Source organism: Lithobates pipiens, unplaced genomic scaffold, assembly GCF_037356315.1.
Source record: "Lithobates pipiens isolate NorthernLeopardFrog02 unplaced genomic scaffold, aLitPip1_a1.2 Scaffold_3, whole genome shotgun sequence".
NCBI classification, from domain to species: domain Eukaryota; kingdom Metazoa; phylum Chordata; class Amphibia; order Anura; family Ranidae; genus Lithobates; species Lithobates pipiens.
In genome coordinates this window covers 37,708,703-37,733,856 of record NW_027507790.1, presented here as the reverse complement: position 1 = coordinate 37,733,856, position 25,154 = coordinate 37,708,703, and the positions used below count along the sequence as shown (strand labels likewise).

Here is a 25,154-nt window from a genome sequence, read left to right as displayed (position 1 = left end):
GATGTTTACATGTGTTTTTTTTTTTTTTTTTTTTTTTTTTTTTTTTAAATGGGTGTAAAAATAAAAAGGTAAAATAAATAAGAAAAAAACGTTTTTTAAAACTTGCGCAGTCCCACCGTGAAGTATGGGTAGAGCGAGAGCAATAATTCTAGCCCTAGACCTGCTCTGTAACTCAAAACATGCAACCTATTTTTTTTATTTTTTTTAAACGTCGCCTATGGGGATTTTTAAGGGTAAAAGTTTGTCGCCATTCCACAAGTGGGTGCAATTTTGAAGCCTGACATGTTGGTATCAATTTACTTAGCGTAACTTTACTGTTGTCTTATATTTTCCAGAAAAAAGTGCGCTTGTAAGACTGCTGCGCAAATACTGTGTGACAAAGTATTGCAACGATGGCCATTTTATTCTCTGGGGTGTTAGAAAAGAAAAAATGTATGTTTGGGGGTTCTAAGAAATTTTCTAGCAAAAAAAATGTTTTTAACTTGTAAAGAGAACATCTAAAAAAGAGGCCCGGTCCTTAAGTGGTTAATATTTACACTCAAAATAAGGGTTTCCCATTTAGAACAATAAGCTGTTGGGTTAGTAAAACAGAGTTGCATAACTGATTCAATCATACAGCTTGTAGTGTACATACTGTAGATTTTCAAAACAATGGGATAAAGGAATATTCCTGAACTGTTTTATCTCATGGTTACTGTGAAATTGTGTAAATTCATCAATGCAGTGCATGTTATCTCAGCTTTCAAAGCTTGGATTCATTGAATAAGTATACCAAAAAAATGAAATATTGCAGAATATGCAGTCTCATGCTATATCCAGTTCATGCTGAATAAACAAAATGTATCTTAACCACTTCCATACCAGGCACTGATTTGATGGTGGCTGTGCTGATAATCAATCTGCTGATTGTCAGCACAGACACCCCCCCCCCCCCCCCCCCCCCCAACAGGGGGAACTGCCGATCGGCTCTCCCTGTCAACGTGAACCAGGAAAGCCATTTACCAGCATTTCCTGGTTCATGTGATGATTGGCTGTGATAGTTCGCAGCTGATCACGTGGTAAGGGGCTTCATACCACGATTGGCGTTGCGGTGTGTTAAGCCTCATACACACGATAGGACTTTGTACAAACTTTCCCTTGGATTTTTGTACAAAGGGCGTCGGCCGTGAACTTGTATTGCATACACACAGCAGGACTTTTTAAGCCAACTTTTACCAAATCACGTGGTTTTTCTGCTCTTTACCGCCACCTTTGGTCAACTTCTGTATTGTTGTCTGATCTTTTGCATTGGTTCTGAGCATGCGTGTTTGTACTTTGTACAAAAGTCCAATGGTTTTCTGTACACACGATAAGACTTTGCTCCATCGGACTTTTGTTGCCAGAAAGTTTGTCCATTCGCACAGCCAACAAAAGTCAGATGAAAACCAAAAAAGTTTGTCCGATGGAGCGTACACATGGTCGGAGGTTGTTTCAAAACAGCTAATTTGCCTGTTTGTTGTCAAAAAGTCCGATCGTGTGTATGGGCCTTTAGACTCGCACAAGGCACCTCCGCTTGCTGGCTGTATTATCCTGATTACGTCATATGACGTCCAGTCAGGATATCACAACCACTTTTGCCGCTGTCTTTCTGCTATATGGGTTAAATAGAAAACCTATGTTTATTAAAATTTTGATAAAAATCTAAAAAAAATGTTTTTATCCTCCCTGTTTGCTTCACACCGTTACTCACAAAATCAACCTGTTGCCATTATTTGAAGCGATCTCTGCCAAACAAATGATCTTAAATATGGCACTATATCTGTACTGGCACTTAAAGTGTTTTTAGGAAATGTTATACACTAGTCATGGTGAGTGACGTATATCAATTCAATAATTCTACTTTACAGTAAACCAGCATGCGAACACATGGATCAGTATGCACAGCATGCATCAATGGTAACAGTCTAGTTCTCATCTGAAATGCCTAAAGCCCTTGATGTACAACAATATAACCCACCATATGTTTGAATTTACAATTTCATTTAGCGCTACCAACAACTATGTAATATAGGGCCTGCCTGACTGAATAGTTTATGTATGTCCTCATATTACATAGCTTTGGTAAATCTAAAGATGGTTGTAAAAATTGTACAGTCACACTGTAACATGTATGGTGGCCCCAACCAGTTCCCACAGCTGTCAACATGGATGCTGGTGTGAGTACAGGTTCCAATGATGAAATACAAAAATGGGGGGGCGGCCCTACAGGGAAATGGGGTATACAGGGTATACAGAAGTACTTATTAACTTTCAGACAGGCTCTACCACCCCACTGAAAAGTGGGTCATTTTTCTTTTATATTTACATTTTGCGTGGTTTTTTTTTGTTTTGTTATTTTTTTATTTTTTTTTTCCAATGTGAAATGTGTAAAAATCTTAATAAGCAAACAAAGTTTTAATTATTAATAGTTTATAAAATAGAAGTAAACAAAAATAATCAGCATGAAAATAAGGTCTCATGCCCACGGGTATTTAAAAAAAATGAGCTGTAAAACTAGTACCGACGCCAGGAAAGGCGTTAAAAGCGCGATTTATATGCATTTTGCATTGGCATCAATGCGCGTTTAGCTGCGCTAGCTTTCAGCCACGTTTCTATCTGTATTCAGAATCAATGGTTCCCTATGGGAGCCCATTGATTTGAAGTCGCATCAAGATGATGCAACTTGTGTGCTGAAATTCTTGAAGGGGAACCCCGGTAAGATGTTAAAAAAAAAAAAAACTTTGCGCGAAGTCCTCCCTGTGTAGTGCATTTATTTTTTGTGAATGAGTAGGGGTACGATGTACCATATACTCAATACCTAGGGTGGGGAGGGGGGGTTCCAGATTCCGATAAGCCCCCGCCCACAGACCCCGACAACCAACGGAAAGGGTTGTCAGGAAGAGGCCCTTGTCCTCAACATGGGGAGAAGGTGCTTTGGGATGGGGGCGTAGAGACCCCCGCCCCAAAGCACCCACACACCCATGTTAAGGGGATGTCACCTGGTATGGTTCCAGGCTTCATGCTCAGATAAGGGTGTTATGGATATTGGGTGTACCCCCATGCCATTATCGACTTGGGGGGGAGAAACCTCACGCAAAATCTGGACTTCTGCAGATCGAAGTTTATCCCTTTGATCTCTAGATGGAGAAACAGATACAAAAAGGAACAATGTTTCTTTTTATCGTAGTGTTTCAGAGACTAAGCAATGTTATTAAACATTGCCCACTGCTGCTGGGTTTTATTAATTTTTTTCATTTTTTTGTCAGCTCCAATTGCCAGACTTCTTTAACACTTCAGCTGTCAACGGTGGAACCCCACTGACAGCTGAATGAGTCATCGGTTTAAGGAAGCGACGGCCACGCTCCTTGTCCGATTTAATTTAAAGTGAGGTCCTTCGCGCTGCTAATTAAGTGAATACATTTATAAACTAAGATCTAATGTGTACACTTAAACACAAAAAATGATAAACATGATCAATGCAGACTAACACATTAATATTGAGGTGAAATAATCCAAATCATTGGTTAAAAAAAGAAAGTAAACACAGTAATTGAAATCCAAAATGAGTGCGTTTACATCAAAAAAGTCCAAATCAAAGTAATAAATTAGTGACAATCATGAGTGTCCATAATCCTGGTGAATCTTCTAAATAGACAATTATGTTGTGAAATTGATGTTAATCTTTGTGACTAAATAGTCACGTAATGGCGCCAGAGCTCTTGCCTCCAGATGAAGAACCATAAGCCTTAGATTGGTATCCTGAGATGGGATCGCCTGTATATGGTCCGTGTTTCCAATCGATGTCTGTGTGGATAGTTATGGTCGTGGTTTGCGATCCGCTGACAGCTTGGTTAGCCTCAGGATCTCGTGGTTCCTTTATGGACGTTCAATATCCGTGTCACATGCTCCTTGCATCACTTCCTGTCTCTGTCAATTTGATTTGGACTTTTTTGATGTATACACACTTATTTTGGATTTCAATTACTGTTTACTTTTTTACCAATGATTTGGATTACCTCATCTCAATATTAATGTGTTAGAAGTCTGTGCGGGTCACTTTTATTATTTATCTGATTAATTGCTGGCCTTTTTTCTGCATTCAGTTGTCGGTGGGGGAATCCTGCTGAAAGAACCGAGCCTGAAAATATTGGTTTCATGTAGAGGTCGGCCGATACCGATATTTAGAAATCGTGGCGGACTATATATATATATATATATATATATATATATATATATATATATATATATATATATATATATATATAATTTTTTTTTTTTTTTTTTTTTTTGGGCCGATATGCTAGGCCGATTTATTTTTCCCCTTCATCTCATAAAATCTAACAGTTAGACCCCTTTCACACTGGGGTGTTTTTCAGGTGCTTTTGGGCTAAAAAAAAAAAGCACTTGTAAAGTGCCTGCAAAACTGCTCCCCTGCAGTCTGTGTGGAAGCCCGAGTGCTTTCACACTGAGGTGATGCGCTGGCAGGATATAAAAAAAAAAAAAAAAAAAAAAGTCCTGCAAGCAGCATCTTTGGAGTGGTGTATACCGCTCCTCTACCACTCCTGCCCATTGAAATGAATGGGCACCACTGCCGAAGCTCCTGCAATGTGATTTGGCAGCGGCACTTCATGGGCACACTTAACTCCTTCCTCGGCCGCTAGCTGGATTATAAGTGCCCCGCTAACAGCCAAATAGCGCCACTAAAACTAGCAGCATTTTACCGTTAACACCTGCCCGCTCCAGTGAGAAAGCAGCCTTAAGTAATAAGCAATACAGAAAATGTCTTACATTTAAACATAACAAACCTTCAATCAGTTCACTTGTATGTTTAATTTAGATTAAAAAAAAACAAAAAACCTATATATTAAATAATCAAAAAAAAAAAAAAAAAAAATATATATATATATATATATATATATATATATATATATATATATATATATATAATTTTGGTGCATAATAAATTAGTTTTTTCATCGTAATACTTGGCTATGGTTACTGAATCCAGTTGGGTAGTTGAGCTTTACAGTTTTAAGAAGTGCCCTCAGCACTGAGAATGTCAGCTGTAACAGGAGAAGTGGCTCCGTGTTATTTCAGGGGATGGCTTGTGTATTTCTTGGCCTGCTATACAGTGTTTGTTTTAAATAACGTGTAATGTAGGCTTTTTAGTTCTGGCAAGGCATATAGTTTGAGTTGACTTGGTCTATGTCTGGCGTGCTGCGTACGCTATGATTAGGCTCATTTATAAAAACAGTTGCTGAGAAAAGATGCTACTATTGGCAAACCATGGAGTTCCATCTGTAGTGTCTAGTGCTGGATGGAAAGTGAATACAGTACTAACATCTCATTTGTTGGTTTTTACATTACTGTTCCTTCGACCTGTATTTGTAAAGCAACCATAGATGTTTTGTATGTTTGTCAACGTGCAGAAAAATTGGTTGGCTTTTATTGTGCAAAGAGAAGGGGGCATCTAGTTTTTTCTTCTGCCTCCGTTTTTATAATAAGAGCATAAAGGATAAATTCATATTTTTCATAAAATGCAATGCACATTTTTTGCAGGTAAAAAAAGTGTTTATTATTTTATATAGGGAGTCTGCAGAGCATTGCACCTGCAGCAGCATATCATGGGTGCAATGCAGGGCCATGGAGAGTCTGAAAATGCCTGTATCTTATACGGGCAGGCAGTTACTTGAGAGCAGGAAGAATAGATGCACTACGAAGGTGATCACCAGCGCTCTCACAGTTCATTGAGAACTACAAGCTGTCAGTCGCAATGGCTGATAGTAGTTGTAGTTCATTCATTCACAGGGAACTGAATGAGTGACGCCTCCTCACGCAGCCACATTCTTTTTAAAAAGTGGCAGAAACTGGAACATGCAATGGTCCGTATTCCCATCGCACACGTTCCTGGGGAAAGCTCTAGGATTCTGAGTGCTGTAGCAACCACCAGCTGGAGACTGGATCATGAATGCCATAACGGATATATTTGCCAGCACACCTTGAATTTTTATTTCAGCATGATCACATCACAAGCAAGAAAGTGGAACATTTTGGAGTCACGCAGTGCTTGCCTTACTAGTCCCATGGAGCCCAGAATTGTCCTCCTTGCAGCTGAAGTTCTCTTTTTGCAGCACTGTTTCCATGTTGCCATCTTAAAACTCCATTTTCGGGGAGACTTCTTGATAGTTATGCTTGCAGTGAGATCCCATGGGTTTGCAGGTCTTTAGCAGGTATTTGAGCCCTGGCAAAGTTCTGGGGCATAGCTGACATGCCAGAATTTTGCAGGTTCCTGCTAGATATTTGGGTTCTGGTAGAGACTTATGGCATACCTATGAATGCTGCACATGTAGACATGCCACAGGGCTCTGCCTTGTCCTGTATACCTGGTCTTATGGTGGACATGCAACCCTCATTAAAACACTGCCCTCTGGCATATGTAGTGTGGACAGCCCAGGAGGCAGAAGGGTTGCTCTCTTCCTCACCTAAGCAAGGAATCAGGTGCGGCCAACCACTTCCTATCTCTGTGTATGGTATATAATTTGCTTTTCCCAACATATTCAAACAGTCTGTGAAACTCGAGAGAGAGTTCATTTGATGGGTGGAGGTCCTCTTTAATAACTGAACTCCATATGATGTCTGAATTGTGTAATATGTAAAGTCATTGGAGGATTTGTAATCCACCTCCGCAGATGATCAAACTGGAAAAATGTGTATCATCTTGGACCACCAAGCGAGGGCTTTTTTTTTTTTTTTTTTAAAGTTATTCTGGGCTAAAGACAAACTAGATTGATTTTTTGCTTAAAATGAGTTCCCTTAGGTAAGGTACAGAGGAGCTCAACCCAGGACAGAGCAGAAGGAAATTCTATCTAAATATACCTATGGTGGTCAGCCAACATCATGCTATATAATCCTTTTTGTATATGTCCTGTTGAGCGATTTCCATGGTGACAGCCTATTCTAATGCTTCCTTTGTGTAATTGTGTCATAATGACTTCCTCATGTGTTTGTTTTAATTCTACAGCTCTGTAGAAAACTGTTTTGCAAAGGCTGCATGTAAAGTGCAGGATATGTTTTGGGCAACTTCTTGCTTTGTTTTATTTTGAAACAATGACTCGCCCTATCGCATAGTTTTCAAACAATGTGGTAGGGGTGAGTACCATCTGTGGTACTGCTCTTCATTGTGGGTGGTATTGGTACAATTCTAGATTTATGTACAGCATGCTTACTCTAGTGATGATGGCATGAAATGGAGCATGTTGGTTTAACCTGCAGCCTGGAAGTATGTGCTTCTATGGCCTTCTGTGTTCTCTGTGGATTTTGGCCCTTGAACAGGGTAGTGTTGCCTGTCATGAGATGGAATTGAAGAAGATATATACCAAAAACACAATTTGAGAGGGAACATGTTTTATACAGGTTTCTTGGGGATTGTGCAAAGGCAGCTTCCACAGCTCAGGCAGTGTTGTAGCAGTGTATTATTAGAATATTATACCAGATTTATATAGCGTCAACAGTTTGCGCAGCACTTTACAACATGAGTGTAGGTGATGTGCACAAGTGCCATTCACCCTGTTAGCAGGAAAGCTACATGGTGATGATTTATGGTGATAATAGCAAAGTTTATTGTTGACAGGAGGGAGTGTAAAATAGATTTTGTAAAATGAAAGTGAACAATCTTTCACTGCACGTACTCCGTATTGTAAAACTGGAGTTGTGATTAGGAATGCAATTGATACTGGTTCTAGGTGCCAAGTTGAAAAACTTGGCATTTGAAGTTTTTTTTTTTTCTTCTTTCTCAGCTGCAGTACTGAACATGTATGTGTAATAGTACATATATCATTACCTGCACACAGCTGCTTCTGCTAATAATTGGTGTATCCTCAGCTGCTGGATACTCCCCTGAGCAGCTGTTTTGCGACTCTGAGTTATACTGGCCATACACTATGCAAAATATCATCCGAAATTCGATCATTTAGACAATTTGTTCATTTTTCAGCCAGTTAATGACAAAATCGATATTCGTTGGGACATTTTTGAGCCGAAAAATGGACGAGTTTGGAAATTTTCTGCCGAACGATAAATTGAAAGGTTAATGTGTTTCCCATCCGGACTGTCTGCACTAGATATATGTAAAAAAAAAAAAAAATGCATTAGTTTATGTCCACGGAGCGATTTATCGGTCATTACATGAGGGCACTATTGTTTGCGCTCATGGCCGAATGTTCTTTTTTTTTTAAAATGGGTTCAGACGATTTTTCGTATAGTAGGGGTGCAACGGCTCAAAAAACTCACGGATTGGAACGTTCCATGGATCGGATCAGCAAATAGAATTTTGCAAAAACCTGAGAAAATTCCACCACCATATAGTCCCCACTGTAATAGCCACATGTTGTGGATGGATGTGACTGTAATTGTCACAGAGCAGCGCTGTGGGCACTACAGATCCAGCCCACAGCGCTGCTTCCATCTGATCTCTCCCCTCCACTGTACAGATCAGTACACAGGGGGGAGAGAGGAACCGGCGACATGACGTTGGTTTGTTTACAAGTGTTCACATAGTAAACGGCCGTCGGGTGTACCAAGATAGCTGCCGCTCCAGAGCTAGGCCAAAGCCGTGGCCTTTCCTAAGGCTGAGGCAGCGTTTCGGGGGGGGTGTGCCGATCTGAACAAGTTGACCCATTCGGATCATGGATCAGTGACGATCCGTTGCCCCCCTAGTGTATAGCCAGAGTGTGTGTATGTATGTATGTATGTATATTGTATATCTTACCTGCTCTGTGTAATGGTTTTGCAGGGGGCAGCCCTGATCCTCCTCATCTTGGGTCCCCTGCTGTCAGTTGATTCGCAGGGTTCTCGCATTGCAATAGTGTGAACCGGCCCTAAGACCCCATTCACTCTTGAGCGCTCCACAAGCAAAATTCATTTCAATGGCCCCTGTTCACATTTGGGTGCTTTGTTGCCTGTAGCACAGTGGTTCTCAACTCCTGTCCTCAGGACCCAGATAACTGAAATACATGACAGGTGATATCATTTGCTGCTCAGTGATTGCAGTCTGCATCTCCCCAAGGTAATACATAAAACCTGGCCTGTTAGTGGGTCCTGAGGACAGGAGTTGGGAACCACTGCATGTAGCAAAATGCCTGCCACTTCAAAAAGTACATACTACTTTTCAGACAGTTTTGAGCGTTTTTTGTCTCCATAAACTTCAATAGAAAATGCCTTAAAACAGTGAGAAATATGTGTTTTCTGGCGTTTTCAGCTTAAACAGCAGCTTCCCCTCCCCTTTTCTAGAGTCACTCCACACCTTATACAGGTTTCTATTGGCCACAGCAAAAACACCTGAAAAAACACCTATAATAATTGCAAATCTGCAAGAAAATGCTCAGCTCAAGTGTGATTGTAACCTGAGATACACCCAGCCCCTGCTCCCTCCTCACTGGCTGGAATTGACAATGGCTCCCACTGCTCTGTCTCAGCCAATCGGATGCCAGAGACCCTGGAGAGCAACTGCTCTTATGCATGTCCCCTGGATTGCAATCAAGCTCAGGTGTATATTAGGGGGGCTGTTGGGGAGCTGAAAACTGAAGGTTTTTTTTTTTTTACCTTCATACAGAGAATACATGAAGGCAAACCTTCTGCCTTTACAACCACTGTTAGGCTGGGTTCACACTGAAGCAATGCGAGAACGCCGCAAATCCGCGGCGGGTTCCCGCATCGCATGCCTCCCGGCGGCAGTTCACACTGCCCTATGCGAACTCCTGGGAGTGTCAGTGAAATGTTAATGACACCCCCAGATCAGTTCGCATATCGCAGTGTGATCTGCAAACTCGGACAGGAATTGGATTGCATGGTGTGAACACCCATGCGATCCGATTCTGCTGCGGACCAAAAAAAGGGTCCTGTGCGAGTTTGGGGCGGGTGCGATGCGAATTCAGCCATACTATCTGTATGGCTGAACTCGCATTGCACAGAGATCAGATGTGATTTGCAGTGCGGTGCGAATCACATCCGGGTCTCCTAGCCGCAGCAGTGTGAACCCAGCCTTACTGAGAAAAAAAAGCAGCGCTTGCCCTCCCCCTTCTGTCCTTTCCACTATTCACAGAACTCCTGTTGTCCCACAATGCATCAATTTCTGTGAATCGAGGCAGAGGTTGAATGGAAGAATGCGATACATTGTGGGAATGGAGTAGCATGAATAGTATGAATGGTGTAGACCGAGGTGGGTCAACTTTTCTCAGTAACAGTTAACCTTCATAATGCTGTAAGTCAGATGTATAGGCTGCATCGAGCAGCTGTAAAGGAGACTTTTGGGGGTGACTTTTGGCAGACTATGGCCGTACACCATATTGCAAATAACTTGTGTTTTGTGCTGTCCCCCAACCATTTTAGCATAACTGAAAATTGTTGCAGTAAAGAAATAAAGGTCATCTGTAAGGAGTAGATACCCTTTTAACCAGATGCATATTCTGCAGGATCATTGAGCTCTTGTGTACATAGTTGGGCCATTGTGGAGGGTGTCTAGAAATGTTTTATTCCTTTGTTTAGGTGCTAAGATAAGAAAGGTAAACACAAATGCATGCACATAGAAATACATATTAATATCAGACTAGAGAACTTTGTGTAATGCATGGCTGGGATCCACAGCCTGTTGCTTAGACTGTTAAGCGTGGAGTGCCCATTTATGCGTGTTAGTGCCCTTCTTTTATGAGAGATTCCTGCTAAACGGGGCCATGCTGTCAGCGTTGTTTTTCTCAGTGTATCCTGGTTTCCTGTACTGGAGCTTGTGTTTGAGTAACAAGGTGTGTACTAGGACTGCTGACATAGCTTGGAGGTGGAATTGTAGGGGGAAGGGTTCTTGGCTTGTGATAGAGGGGTGTGGGAGGAAGGGCCTGCTTCCTTACATTGCTGTTTTTTGCTTCCTTTTAAATTTCAAATGTTTGCTTAAATGCTGTACTTCAGGCAAAAGATCCGGTGTAATCAACGCTTTGTACTCTGTCCATGCTGGGGATTAGAAAGTATAAATTCATCTCCCTCATTCCAGAGAAATGTGCTGTTTTACAGTAATGGATGATAATGATGCCACATGGCTCCCGCATTCTTAGTTGTGAATGGCTAATGTCACGTCACTCATTCTTTCTGTAATTGCATGGGGCAAATGATTCTAATTAGATGAGCTCTGACCCTTCACAGCCTTTTGTGGGGGTGTGCATGCATTTTTTTTTTTTTTTCTTAATTTGTAATCTAATGAACTGAAAGAGTAAAGCAAATTTTAAAGCCATATCTGTTTAAAAATCATTAGGAAGCAATATCTGCCTGCCGTCTATCTGACGAGTATAGACTCCCCATTCCTGGGAAGTTACTCACTGGATGAGTATATGAAGTTACACAAGATTGGATTACAGTGCAGAGTGGTGTGTAATGAGTCTACTGGGTATGAGGACACTGGGGGCTCTGTTTCGAGGTTTCCTACTTGGATATCCACGCTTTGTACAGCTGTTTGTGAGTAACTTGCAAAACATCTTATGACTAGTAGTAGTCGACTGTTAGTGGACGCAATTTTTATACCAATCGTGTTCTTCCATTCTTAAGCTTCATGTACACGGGACGTTTGAAAGCCTCTTCTGGAGGCTGGAACTTGACAGCTAGTGAACATTTAAAATATCAGTTTTACCACATTAATGCGTGTTTAGCGGCTTTTATGCACGTTTGCATTTTTAGAATTTTTAGTTCGCTTTTAACCGGTTTTACAGATCAGTAGACCCTCCCAAATGCTCTCAATGCAGGAAAAAAACTGTCTTTCTCTCATTCTGGAAAGTCTGTTTTTTAACATTGCAAATGGTCATAAATGATTCCCCATTGAAAACACTTATAAGTGCGAGTTACCGCATTTTCACATTATTACAAGCATTTGGTGTTTGAAATGCCCCTGAACTACCATCCTAAAAGCAAATTTTTGCGTTTAAAAAAACAAAAAAAGTCTAAACTACTATAAACTCCTGAGTGTACACGTACCCATAAGATGGAGAGAGAAGAGTCCAGGGACTGCTGAAAATAATGCCCAAATGCTCCTTAACATCTGTTTACCAGCTGCAGTGTACTTGAGGCATTAAAGTGCAAAGGCTCAAGGTTTTTTACCTTCATGCATTCAATGCGTGAAAGTAAAAAAAAAAAAAAAAAGTGAGGAACGTGCTGACAACGGGCAAGTGGATGCCCTCTAACAGGCGCTGCCATGATGGACTTGAAATGACAGGTGCCCTTTAAATGTAAGGACTCATTCTTGCTCGTAGTTAGAATCTTTAATGTTAGTAAAAAAAAAAAAAAAAAAAATGCTTCAAAACTAAGCTCCGTTGTTGTGCTACATAAAGATGGCCTAGGCCAGTGATGGCGAACCTTGGCACCCCAGATGTTTTGGAACTACATTTCCCATGATGCTCATGCACTCTGCAGTGTAGTGGGGCATCATGGGAAATGTAGTTCCAAAATATCAGGAGTGCCAAGGTTCGCCATCACTGGCCTAGGCTATAAGAAGATTGGCAAAATCATGAAACTGAGCAGCAGCACTGTGGCCAAGACCATACAGCGGTTTAACAGGACAGGTTCCACTCAGAACAGGCCTCGCCATGGTCAACCAAAAGTTGAGTGCACATGCTCAGCATCATATCCAGCGGTTGTCTTTGCGAAATAGTAGTATGAATGCTGCAAAGGTTGGAGGGGTCAGCCTGTCAGTGCTCAGACCATATGCCACACACTGCATCAAATTGAGACAAGTAGACTAAGGACATGGATTACTGAACCATGTCCTGTGGTTTGAGACAGAGATCTGACAGTGGTCAGAGAAATGTATTTGGTTCAGATGGTGTCAAGCATGTGTGGCGACAACCAGGTGAACAGTACAAAGACAAGTGTGTCTTGCCTACAGTCAGCATGGTGGTGGGGGTGTTATGGTCTGGGGCTGCATGAGTGCTGCCAGCACTGGGGAGCTACACTTAATTGAGGGAACCATGAATGCCAACATGTACTGTGACTTGCTGAAGCAGAGCATTATCTCCTGCCTTTGGAGACTGGGCCACAGGGCAGTATTCCAACATAATGACCCCAAACACACCTCCATACGTCCGCTGCCTTGCTAAAGAAGCTGAGGATAAAGGTTATGGAGTGGCCAAGCATGTCTCCAGACCTATTGAGCATCTGTGGGGCATTCTTAAATGGAAGGTGGAGGAACGCAAGGTCTCTAACATTCACCAGCTCCGTGATGTTGTCATGAAGGAGTGGAAGAAGAAGACTCCAGTGGCAACCTGTGAAGCTCTGGTGAGCTCCATGCCCAAGAGGGTTAAGGCAGTGCTGGAAACTAATGGTGGGCACACCAAATATTGACACTTTGGGCCTAATTTGGACATTTTCACTTAGGGGTGTACTCAAATTTGTTGCCAGCAGTTTAGACATTATAGACTATGAGTTATTTTGAGGGGACAGCACATTTTACACTGTTCTACAAGCTGACACGTACACTACTTTACATTGTAGCAAAGTGTAATTTCTTCAGTGTTGTCACATGAAAAGAGAATAAAAAAAAATGTACAAAAATGAGAGGTATACTCACATTTCTACTGTAGGATTTTAGCAGAGTTTAGGAGCTGCTGCGGTTAGGGGAGCTTTAACCTTCCTCCTGAACACAGAAGAATCGCATTCGAGATAGGAATGTTTTGACCCTCTGCCGCAAGGCTGCGTTTTTCCTGTGTCTGGCATTGAAAGTAGGCTATGTACATGAAACCTAAAGCTGCTGATGCTGAACCAGTCAAATTTGTGTCTGTCTATAGCCAGCTTGAGATCAAGAAAAATGTATCCCTTTATGCTATGTTCGCACCTATGCCTTTTTGCTGGGTGCATTTTTTGCGGCACAACAGCCCATTCAAATGATTTTGCATGCATAGGGGTGGTCTTCAGAATGAATAGCAGCTCCTTGCCTTTTCGTAGAGCAGTATGGTTTTTACTGTGGGTGGTTGTGACTGCTGGAATCTCTGCGATACCCGCAGCCACACGTAGAAGTGTGAACCTAGCCTTATATTCTTTGTATTCTGGTCTGTTGCACTTCCATTGCGGTGTAACACACTTTTTCATTAAAATGCATTGAAAACGTGGCAAAAACGCACCTGTGTTGGGGTTTTGAGCCTCGGTTCACACTGCTGCATTGCGGGAAATTGCGTAAATCCTGTGCATTTCACTGCGTCCATGCAATCTGCTGCGGGTGTAAATGTTGGATCAACACAGTGAAACAGCTTGCAAAACGCAGTGTAAGTGTCAGAATTGGATTGCATTAATGTTTACAATTCAGGTGCAGCAAAAATAAAGGCTCCTGCAGATTCTGTTTGAGCCATACCTACTGTATGCCTACTGAATCACATTAGGTGTCCTGCGGAGTCTCGTGACCTATAAAAATATCAAAATTGCCCACTCTTTTTTTTATTTTATTTTTTTCGGTGGCCATTATTGGTACTTTTCAGCGGCAGATACTTCCCTGAATTTCTACCTCCTATCCTTTAAAGCCAAGGAAGCTGCTTCTGTTTGATCTGCAACTCCCATGGTGCTACACATGTGATCAATTTTGACACCAGCTGTTTAATAGTTTGACCATTTGGTTGAGTACACAAGCAAATGTGACAGTTGGCAATCCTGGCATTCCAGGAATGTAACTTTTTTTTTTTTCCTCAAATTTATGGCTTAAGTTCCACTTTATGATTTATTGCTGTTCAGGGGCTCTGGGCTTCAGAAAAATGGCAGCCTCCAGCAAGAAGAAACATGAACAATGCTGGAGGGGATTTACAGCGCACACTAATTTTGGTAGCATAATTAATGTGGAATGTATGTTCCTTGCTAAAGAACACTATTTGTTATAAAGTTGTTGTGGGTAAAGTTCTGCTTTTAAGGTGGGTGCAGCTCAACTTCCTGCTCCCCACCCCCTTCCTTGTTTGACACCCAGTCAACAGTGCAAAAAGAAGCATCAATTCTTGTAAGTAAGAGTTTGTGTGGTTGTGATCATGGGGCGATTAAAGGGAAAAGAGGTTTGCCAAAAATATCTTTTGAACCCACCAATTCTCAGTCTTGATTGTATGCTCCATAGACCACTGTTACTTTGGTATAAGAGGATCTTATTTGTTGTATGTAACAATGCTGTGATTGTATGTTGACATTTTCTCTTCTGTGGGCAGTGTCATTTCTGTAGTTGTAAGGCTTTGTATGCTGTGCTGGTATTGCGGAGGTGCTGCGAGTGCCAACTTGCAAGGAATGTCAGGATTCCTTGAGACATTTCCCTCCTGTGATAGAAACAGGCCCTGAGGGTAGTATTGCAGAAATCACTGCGGAATGTAATCTTTCTGTACCCGCCTTCCATGTTTTTCAATAAAAATTCCTTGCTTCATCCGTCATACCATCGGTTCTCCTGCTGCGTTGTCTCACATGTACTCAGTCTGAAGCGTCATAATTCACTAAAGCATCAGCTAGTGTATATGAAAGATCTGAGAACAATAACTAAGACCTTAGGGAAAAGTGAGACCGGTATTGGCTTAAGAAGCAAATACCTTTTGCCTCAGGCATTCTGACAAAATTGCTACATATCCTCTGTCCTTATGCACTTACAGGCTCTTTAAGTGTCCCTTGTGAATAGTGGGAAATGTTCAGATATAATTATATCTATATATCCCACAAGTCCATCATATCACTGAAATCTGAATAGATTGAGAAAACTGGCCAGTGAGAAAGGTATTTGGAAAGTATAGCTCTGTATAATGTGTGTTTTTGTTTTTTAAAAGTGGTTCACTTAAAAAAACAAACAAACACAATGCATGCTAAAAATGCTGTGCTTGGGTATAGAGACTGTACTAAAGCCGAGCGGACCACACCAGCCCCCCTTCCCCCATGTGAATGAGTATGGGGTTTGAGTGGGGAATAGGCCCTTGTCCCCCCAATATTGAGGTCATGTGGGTTGGGGGCACTTGCTTATTCCCCCCCCCCCCACCTGTCCCTTCCTGACCTGCTGGGCTACTTGCTCGGATAATGGTCTGGTATAGACTTGGCCATTTTTTTTTTTTTTTTTTTTGGTATGGGGTTCCCCTCCCCTCCATGTCAGTTTATTTTTATTTTTACTTAGCTTGCTATGGGGGTACCTGAGCCGAGCCGCAGCTCCCTGTTTCCATTCCGACGGAAAGCTGCAGTTTGGCACCACCCCCTCACGCTCTCCTGATTGGCTAACTGACTTTTTAACAGCAGCGGGAGCCAATGGTGCTGCTGCTGTCTCAGCCAATCAGGGCTCAGGTAAGTATTGGAGGGGCTGCTGTACACAGGTTTTTTGTCTTAATGCATAGAATGCATTAAGATAAAAAAACCTGCCTTTACAACCACTTCCAACCCACCATATAGCAGAATGACGGACGGAAAGTGGTTGTATTATCCTGACTGGGCGTCATATGATGTCCAAAAGGATAAGCTGCTAGCGCGGAGATCGGTGGAGTCAGTCTGACACACCGCATCTCCTATCCCAGTAAACGGCTGATCACATGGTAACCAGGAAGTGGCATTTATCTTCTTTTCCTCTAATCGTGCTGATGAGGCACAAGGAGAGACGATTGGCTGCTCTCCAAACGGGGTGTCTGCACTGATGATCGGCGCATAGATTATCAGTGCAGACCCATCGTGGGTACCCAATAGCTCACCAGCGATGCCAATCTGCCCATCAGTGATGGCTGCCATTGCTGCCTAATCAGTGTACATTAGTGAAGGCGAAAACTTGCTGATTTACAAAGTTTTTATAATGGAATTTTTCAGGTAAACTTCTATACCCTTATCTATCTTCTCCTTCCCTGTGAACCTACTTTTCATCTCAGGTTGGGACTTCCTTAGTTTCTCCTGGTGGATGCATTCTAATCTGCTTTGAATTCTCTTCTGCCCATCTGGTTTAGTGGCATATTTGCAACACAGACCCCCAGGGATTATTTTCCCTATATATCAGTGCTATCATGTTCCCCCTTCATCGCCCCAAGTATACTACAAATTGGGAATTGGACCTTGAGACTTCTATCACCTCAGACTGATCCATCAAAGAGTTCTCTTAATGTAGTAGCTAAGGAAACCAATTATTAGGTGCGAAGCACATGGTATCCTTCCATCTCTTCTGTGTGATGCCCGAATATCCCACCAGTTGCTTTAGGGAATGGAGTGCTGAAAACACATTTAGACATATTTGGTCGGACTGTCTGAAAATGTGGTGTTTTTTGGGCTCTTGCCAAACTATTTATGCCATCTTAAACGGACCCCTATGGAAAAATCCGGGGGAAGGCCTTTTAACCACTTCTATACAGGGCCATTATCAAATGACGTGCACTCTGCCAACCTGGGTGGGCATCATATGCTTCTTGCCGCTACTGCAGACCCCCAGCGCAAAGTTGAGGCATGTCCCTTGGATTTCAGATCAGTGTAAAGAGCCAATAAAATTTGTCTTTGCTATGTGACCCGCTTTGTCCAATCACAGCCGGTCACATGCACTGTCCTCATGCACACCCCTAGGGGCGTGCAGAGCGGCGATCGTGTAAGCAGCCAATGAAATTGGTTCTTTACCTGGTGACTGGCTGTGTCCAATCACAGCCGGTCACAGAATGTCAACAAAACAATCGTGTGTGTGTGAGGAGGAGATTGCTGCAACAGTTAGTGCTTACAGTGCACACTATTTGCACTGATTGCCCCTGGTATTAAACAGTACCTGTCACCAGCCCATCGATGTACCCGAGTATCCATTTGCAGCCCATGCCTCATGGAATATACCTTTGCATTTCAAAATGTCATTTTGTGGGTAATTCCAATGTCCTGGTGCTCCAGGACCTTCAAACGTGTGATGGGAAGGAATGACATTATATGTGTAATTTTATGCTCCTAGAACGCCTGAAGGTACTACTAAAAGTCTGAAGGAGTAGCAGAATGTATTTTGGGGTGTAATTGGAATTTTGCATATGCTGTGTGTGTGTGTGTGTGTGTGTTATGACAAATTTTTTGTGTGTAAAAAAAAAAATACTTTTATTTTCCCAAGAATTGTGGGAAAAAATTACAACTTTAAAAAACATGCTGTGCCCCTTAACTACTTGCTTACTGGGCACATAATTCCCCCCCCCCTCCTGCCCAATTTTCACCTTTTAGCGCTGTCACTCTTTGACAATTGTGTGGTCATACAACACTGTACCCAAATGAAATTTTTATCACTTTTTTTCCCACAAATAAAGCTTTCTTTTGGTGGTATGTGATCATCTCTGGGTTTTTTATTTTTTGTTAAAAAATACAAAACCTTCATTGATGTACGCTGACGAGGCTACGTTGATGGGCACTAATGAGGTGGCACTGAGGGGGGGCACTGGTAGGTGGCACTGATTGGCACCACTAGCATTGATAGGTGGCACTTACGGTGGGTACTAATTTGTGGCACTGTGGGCACTGATAGGTGGCACTGATTGCTGGAACTTGCGTACTGTGGGCACTGATTTGTGGCACTGATAGTGTGAGAAGAGAAGAAAACCAATTACCGTTCCTCAGTTTACATCATGTGATCAGCTGTCATTGGCTGACAGCTGATCATGCGGTAAGGGGCCGGGACCGTCCCCTTACTAGGATCTGCGATCACAGCGCATTCCCACAAAGGGGAGGACGTCAATAGACATACTCCCGGCAAAGCTGATCCACGCGGTAGCCGTCATTCGGCTATAGTGTGCATCTGAAACAGTTAATAAATACCTTGGACTGTCTACATTTTCAAAAAGGGTCATTTGGAGGGTATTTGTACTTTCCTGACATTTCAAGACCTCGAGAAATGAGTGCAGTCAGTGCATCAGGTGTGATACATTTTCAGTGATTGACATCTTAGCTTGTTGACTCTATAAGGCCCCTTTCACACTGGGGCGGTTTTCAGGTGCTACAGCGCTAAAAATGGCGCCTGTGTAGCACCTGCAAAAAACGCCCCCTTTCACTCAGTGTGAAAGCCAGAGGGGCTTTCACACTGAAGTGGTGCGCTTGCAGGATGGTGAAAAAAGTCCTGCTAGCCACATCTTTGGAGCGGTGTATTCACTGCTCCTAAACCGCTCCTACCCATTGAAATCAATGGGACAGTGCGGCTATACCACCCCGCTAGCGGCCGCAAACCGCTGCTGAAACGACGGTAAAGCGCCGCTAAAAATAGCGGTGCTTTACAGCCAACAGCCGCACCAGTGTGAAAGGGGCCTAACTTTCGCACAGACCAAATAATATACTTATTTAGGTTGTTTTTACCAAAGATATGTAGCAGAATACATTTTGGCCTAAATTTATGAACAAAAATTAGTTATCGGCTAAATTTTATCATAGAAACAAAAAAGTGTGGTGTGTGGGGTTTTTTTTTTTTTTTTTTTTTTTCACCAGTGTTGCATAAAAAATAAACGCAGTGGTGATTAAATACCACCAAAAAGCTCTATTTGTATGAAAAAATTTTGTTTGGTTACAGTGTTTCACGACTGAGTAATTTTGCATTCAAAATGTGAGAGCGCTGAAAATTGGTCTGGGCAGGAAGGGTGTACAAGTGTCCTTTATTGAAGTGGCTAAATAGACCGTTGATGGGTCTAAATCCGAATTCCGATTTCTCACCCATATCTTCACTTCTACAAAACAGACCATTGCCAGGTCATGGAGAAAACCAAACATCCCTTTTGAGGAGCTTAAATCTTGCATTAAATAGTGTGTGACACATGAGAAGTTGATAACCATGTTGGATGATAGACTATCCAAATTGCAGAAAGTATGGGATTCCTGAATCACACACTATTTGCCAGGGGACTGTACCTGTTCTCTCCTTACTATCTAAAGCCCTTATAAATGGAAATTTCTTTTGAGCATTGGTTTACCCCATCATCCTTTTTTTTTTTTTTTTTTTTTTTTTTTTTTTTTTTTAATTCTACTCTTACCCCTCCATTCCTTGATTTCCTTTTTCCCTTTGTCTACTGCTTGCTCTTTTGTGGCTTTTCCTCACCCTCTGCTGCGTTTTCCCAGATACTGTTCCTTTTTTCTTTTTCTGAGAAAGGAGACTTAATGTACAACATGACTGAATAGTCTCTAAACTTAGATGCATGTTATGGAAATGCTGACTTTGGTGCAGGAAGACGTTCCTCACCCACTGTTATACCAAAGTGCAATGCTTGCAGAGGCTTTGAACTAATATATAATAATGTCTGCTAGTGTAGATTTATGCAGCATTCCCACTACAGGTTTACTTTAGGCTGGGCAAGTCATGATGATCTGTGTTTAGAATATTAAATCTTAAAAAAAAAATGAAGATCTTGATAATTTTCAGATTAGTAGGTAGAGACATACACGCTTGGCCAACTGTTCTTAGTAAAACTAGCCATTGGCTCGGTTGGACTTTTCGGCACTTGTGAGCATCTCCATGTGCATCTTTTCAAAGTCCTTGTAAAGGTAAAAGGTTTTCTCTGTTAAACCTTTCCCTGTCCACACCCCCCAATCCCTCCCCCCCCTTACCTGAGCCTCATGGTGAGCGGCTTGCTTTGGGGGCACTTTGAGAAGGTGAAGAGCGCTGGCATGGGCACCCAGGAAGGCCTGCTATGTGCAAAACCTTTGCACAGAGCAGGTAAGTATGACCTGTTTTAGACCCCATTCACACCTGAGCGTTTTGTAGCTTGAAGCCTGAAGCTACAAAATGCTAGAGGGGAAAAATTCTATTATTCTCAATGGAGATGGTTCACATCTCCACTACATGTCGCCTGAAGCTCAAACAAGTTCTGGACCCTTTTTTGTCGCTCGAATTGAGCAGATTTGGGCGTTTTTCTTCTTTTAACATTGACCTTTTGCCCTGCACAAAATCGCGGCAAATTGCTGTAAAAACCGATGCAAAACGCTGCAAAAACCGCTTAAACGCTACGCTCGGGTGTGAAAGCAGGCTAAGGGGGGAAAAAACACCTTTTAGAGTCCCTTCAATAGGTGGGCTCAGCTGAGTGTTCATGTGAAAGGCCAATTTGCACAACTTTTCTTTTTTTTTTTTTTTTTTTCCTCTCCCCTTGCAATAGGATTGATAGAGCTAGGAAAGAAGGTAGAGCCTCTGCTAGGGTTTTAATATTGCAGGCTTTCCCTTTTTAACCTCCCTGGCGGTATTCCTGAGTCTGGCTCGGGGTGAGATTTAATTACCATAAGCGGATCCAGGATCCATGGAGGGGGTTACTTGCCTTGTCCCCTGGATCCAGCGATGTCTCCCCACTGTGATCAGGGAGCCGCCGTGTCTCGCTCGATCTGTGACAGTGCCGAGCTCCGTTCCCTGTGAGCGTTGCGACGCACGGGGATGGAGTTCGGCACCAAATTCAAAAAGTAAAAAATACAGTATACTGTAATCTTACAGATTACAGTACTGTATCAAATAATTGCACATCCCCTTTGTCTCTAGTGGTTTGTCCAGTGTCCTGCAGGCAGTTTTATATTATAAATACTGTTCTTTCTGCCTGGAAACTGGAGATTGTCCATAGCAACCAAAAAATGTCAGTTTACATCGAAAAATGGTCCTAGTGCTGTAGACAATAGTTTGCATTCATCTTCCAAAAATTGGTTGTGTTTTTAATAATATTGTCCATGGGAAAGAGTGGATTGTTTGTGCACTGATTGTTGCTAGCGCTGTGATTTAATAATTTGAATCCATTGCCTTTTATTATATTTGGTGCAAAACATGTAACACTTTAAATTTAATTAAGTTCATATGCAACACTCAGCATCCTGTAGTATTCAGGAAGGCTCTCATTGTGGTATCCCTTTTCTGAAGAAGCCAGGCCTAAGTTGTTCTGCATTGTGGCTGTGATCTAATGTTGCATACTGCTGCGGCTTTAGCTATTTTTCAATATATGTGTGGAACGACAAAGATCATTTGTGCCATATTTTACTATTTTACTTTGGAAATGTACATTAAGCTGGATAACTAGGATAGATAAGGAAGTTAAAGCGTTGTATAGTCCCATTTTTTTTTTTTCTTTTACCTACAGGTAAGCCTATAATAAGGCTGTATGGTTTAGGGGAATGCTAGACCCTGCTGGAAAGAAATCTCCCGCGAGCATGCGTGGAAGTGACGCTATCGCTGCTCTGGCCACTCGCAGTGCCAGAGCGGCGATACCCAGAAGACACGCCGAGGGAACATGTCAGCTCCCTCGGCGTGTATCGGGTGAGATGTCGGGGCCTCGTTCTAAGGTAAGTATTTCATAATGAGCTAGTATTCGGTGCATACTAGCTCATTATGCCTTTTCCCTTACAGGCTCGAAAAAAAATAAAAAATTCAGCGGGTTTACTCCTGCTTTAAACAGATTTTATTACTGACCACGTTATCTGACCAGTCTAACCTAACCTTTTGTCTGACAAAGAGGCTACCCAAAGTGATGCAGTGGGTTGTGCTTCATAGAAAGACATTTGGCAAATGAGTGTGGCATGTGAGCCTACAACATGATACTGACACCTGACCCCTTTGCATCTATTGTCTATGCAAGTCGTTTTCTCTGTTATTGTGAATGCAGAGTCCTGGGTTTAGAGCCCATTCACACAGGGGCAACACGACTTGTAGGCGACTTGAGTCAGGCAACTTGGACACGACTTGAGTTAAGATCACAGCGCGACTTGGGACGACTTCAAAACGACTTGTGATGACTTCAAGCCCGACTTGGGACGACTTACAAGTCGCCCCAGGCCAGGCGATTTTTGCCGAGGCCAAGCAGAGAATGAGCTCAAGGGGGAACTCCACGGCAAATTTCTGAAAAAAATTTGGCGTGGGTTCCCCCTCCGAGGGCATACCAGGCCCTTAGGTCTGGTATGGATTCCAAGGGGAACACCCTACGCCGAAAAAACGGCGTGGGGGTCCCCCCCAGATCCACACCAGACCCTTATCCGAGCACGCTACCCGGCCGGCCAGGAAAGGGGGTGGGGACGAGCGGGCGGCCCCCCCCCTCCTGAGCCGTACCAGGCCGCGTGCCCTCAACATGGGGGGGTGCCTTGGGGGAGGGGGGGCGTGCGGCCCCCCCCACCCCAAAGCACCTTGTCCCCATGTCGATGAGGACAAGGGCCTCTTCCCGACAACCCTGGCCGTTGGTTGTCGGGGTCTGCGGGCGGCTTATCGGAATCCGGGAGCCCCCTTTAATAAGGGGGCCCCCGGATACCGGCCCCCCACCCTATGTGAATGAGTATGGGGTACAATGTACCCCTACCCATTCACCTGTGGAAAAAAAGTACAAAAAAAAAACACAACACAGGGAAAAAATATTTTATTGCACAGCTCCGGGGGTCTTCCGTCTTCGGGGGTCTTCTCGCCGGACTCCTCCGCTATCTTCTTGTAGCTCTTTTGCTAGCGGAGGAGTCCGGCTTTCTTCCTCCCCGCCGCCGGCCTCTTCTCCCGACTTCGGGGGTCTTGTCCCCCTCTTCGGTTCTTCTGCCGGGCCACCGCGCCTTCTTATAGCTCTTTTACAGGCGGTGGCCCGGTCTTCTGTCGCCGCCGCCGCCTTCCGTTCATCTTCTTCATCTTCTTCATCTTCTTCATCTTCTTCTTCATCTTCTCCAGGAGATGTTGACACGACGCTCTCTCCGGCCACAATGCCAGGGACGCGCTCCGCTGCCACTTATATAGGGACAATGGGGCGGTGTCACATGGTGACCCCGCCCCCTTACCATGTGACATCAACCCATGTGACACCGCCCCATTGTCCCTATATATGTGGCAGCGGAGCGCGTCCCTGGCATTGTGGCCGGAGAGAGCGTCGTGTCAACATCTCCTGGAGAAGGAGAAGGAGAAGACCGGGCCACCGCCTGTAAAAGAGCTATAAGAAGGCGCGGTGGCCCGGCAGAAGAACCGAAGAGGGGGACAAGACCCCCGAAGTCGGGAGAAGAGGCCGGCGGCGGGGAGGAAGAAAGCCGGACTCCTCCGCTAGCAAAAGAGCTACAAGAAGATAGCGGAGGAGTCCGGCGAGAAGACCCCCGAAGACGGAAGACCCCCGGAGCTGTGCAATAAAATATTTTTTCCCTGTGTTGTGTTTTTTTTTTGTACTTTTTTTCCACAGGTGAATGGGTAGGGGTACATTGTACCCCATACTCATTCACATAGGGTGGGGGGCCGGTATCCGGGGGCCCCCTTATTAAAGGGGGCTCCCGGATTCCGATAAGCCCCCCGCCCGCAGACCCCGACAACCAACGGCCAGGGTTGTCGGGAAGAGGCCCTTGTCCTCATCGACATGGGGACAAGGTGCTTTGGGGTGGGGGGGGGGGGGCGCACGCCCCCCCTCCCCCAAGGCACCCCCCCATGTTGAGGGCACGCGGCCTGGTACGGCTCAGGAGGGGGGGGGGCCGCCCGCTCGTCCCCACCCCCTTTCCTGGCCGGCCGGGTAGCGTGCTCGGATAAGGGTCTGGTGTGGATCTGGGGGGGACCCCCACGCCGTTTTTTCGGCGTAGGGGGTTCCCCTTGGAATCCATACCAGACCTAAGGGCCTGGTATGCTCTCGGAGGGGGAACCCACACCAAATTTTTTTCATAAATTTGCCGTGGAGTTCCCCCTTCAGAGCTAATAATTCTGTCAAAGTCGCCTCCGTATAGACGGAGATCCGACTTGGAGGCGATCTCCATTGAAATCAATGGGTACCGGTCGCCTACAAGTCGGATAGAAGTAGTACAGGAACCTTTTCTGAAGTCGGAGCGACTTCAGTAGTGTGCATTAAGACGGCTCTCATTCACTTACATTGCTTTTTAAATGTTGTCCGACCTGAGGCGACTAGGGGCGACCTGAAGTCGGATCAGGAGTTGCCCCTGTGTGAATGGGCTCTTAGTAACACTTTTATCTGATCTCCTACAGTACACAGAACATGGAAATGCATTTATATTAGTACATTTTCTCATCAGCGGTTAAAGCAGTCTTGTGACTTCTATAAAAATAGCAAAGAGAATGCAGCTCTGTGCAATAATAGCTTTAATGATAAAGTGCTGCTACACTATCATCAATACTAAAAAGCAAATTGATTACAAAATATGGTGCAACAAAGACTTGTAAATCAAGCAAGTTCACAGTGAAATCCTTCTTCTATCTTTGCAATACCATCAATACTAAGTATACAAAA

At 43.5% G+C, this 25,154-nt stretch overlaps 1 protein-coding gene across 3 annotated transcripts in view; it reads left to right on the top strand.

The window, feature by feature from the left end:
- PXN (paxillin) overlaps nt 1-25,154 on the top strand; it is an 85,083-nt gene that overhangs the window by 5,459 nt on the left and 54,470 nt on the right. For 2 of the 3 annotated variants that reach the window (XM_077461449.1, XM_077461447.1), the window contains exon 1: nt 11,376-11,514. The exons of the other annotated variant lie outside the window; for it this stretch is intronic. In XM_077461449.1, the coding sequence (XP_077317575.1) occupies nt 11,391-11,514 (124 nt within the window). In that variant the 5' untranslated portion in view covers nt 11,376-11,390. Of the gene's footprint in view, nt 1-11,375; nt 11,515-25,154 lie in introns of those variants that run through there. 3 annotated transcript variants of the gene reach the window in all.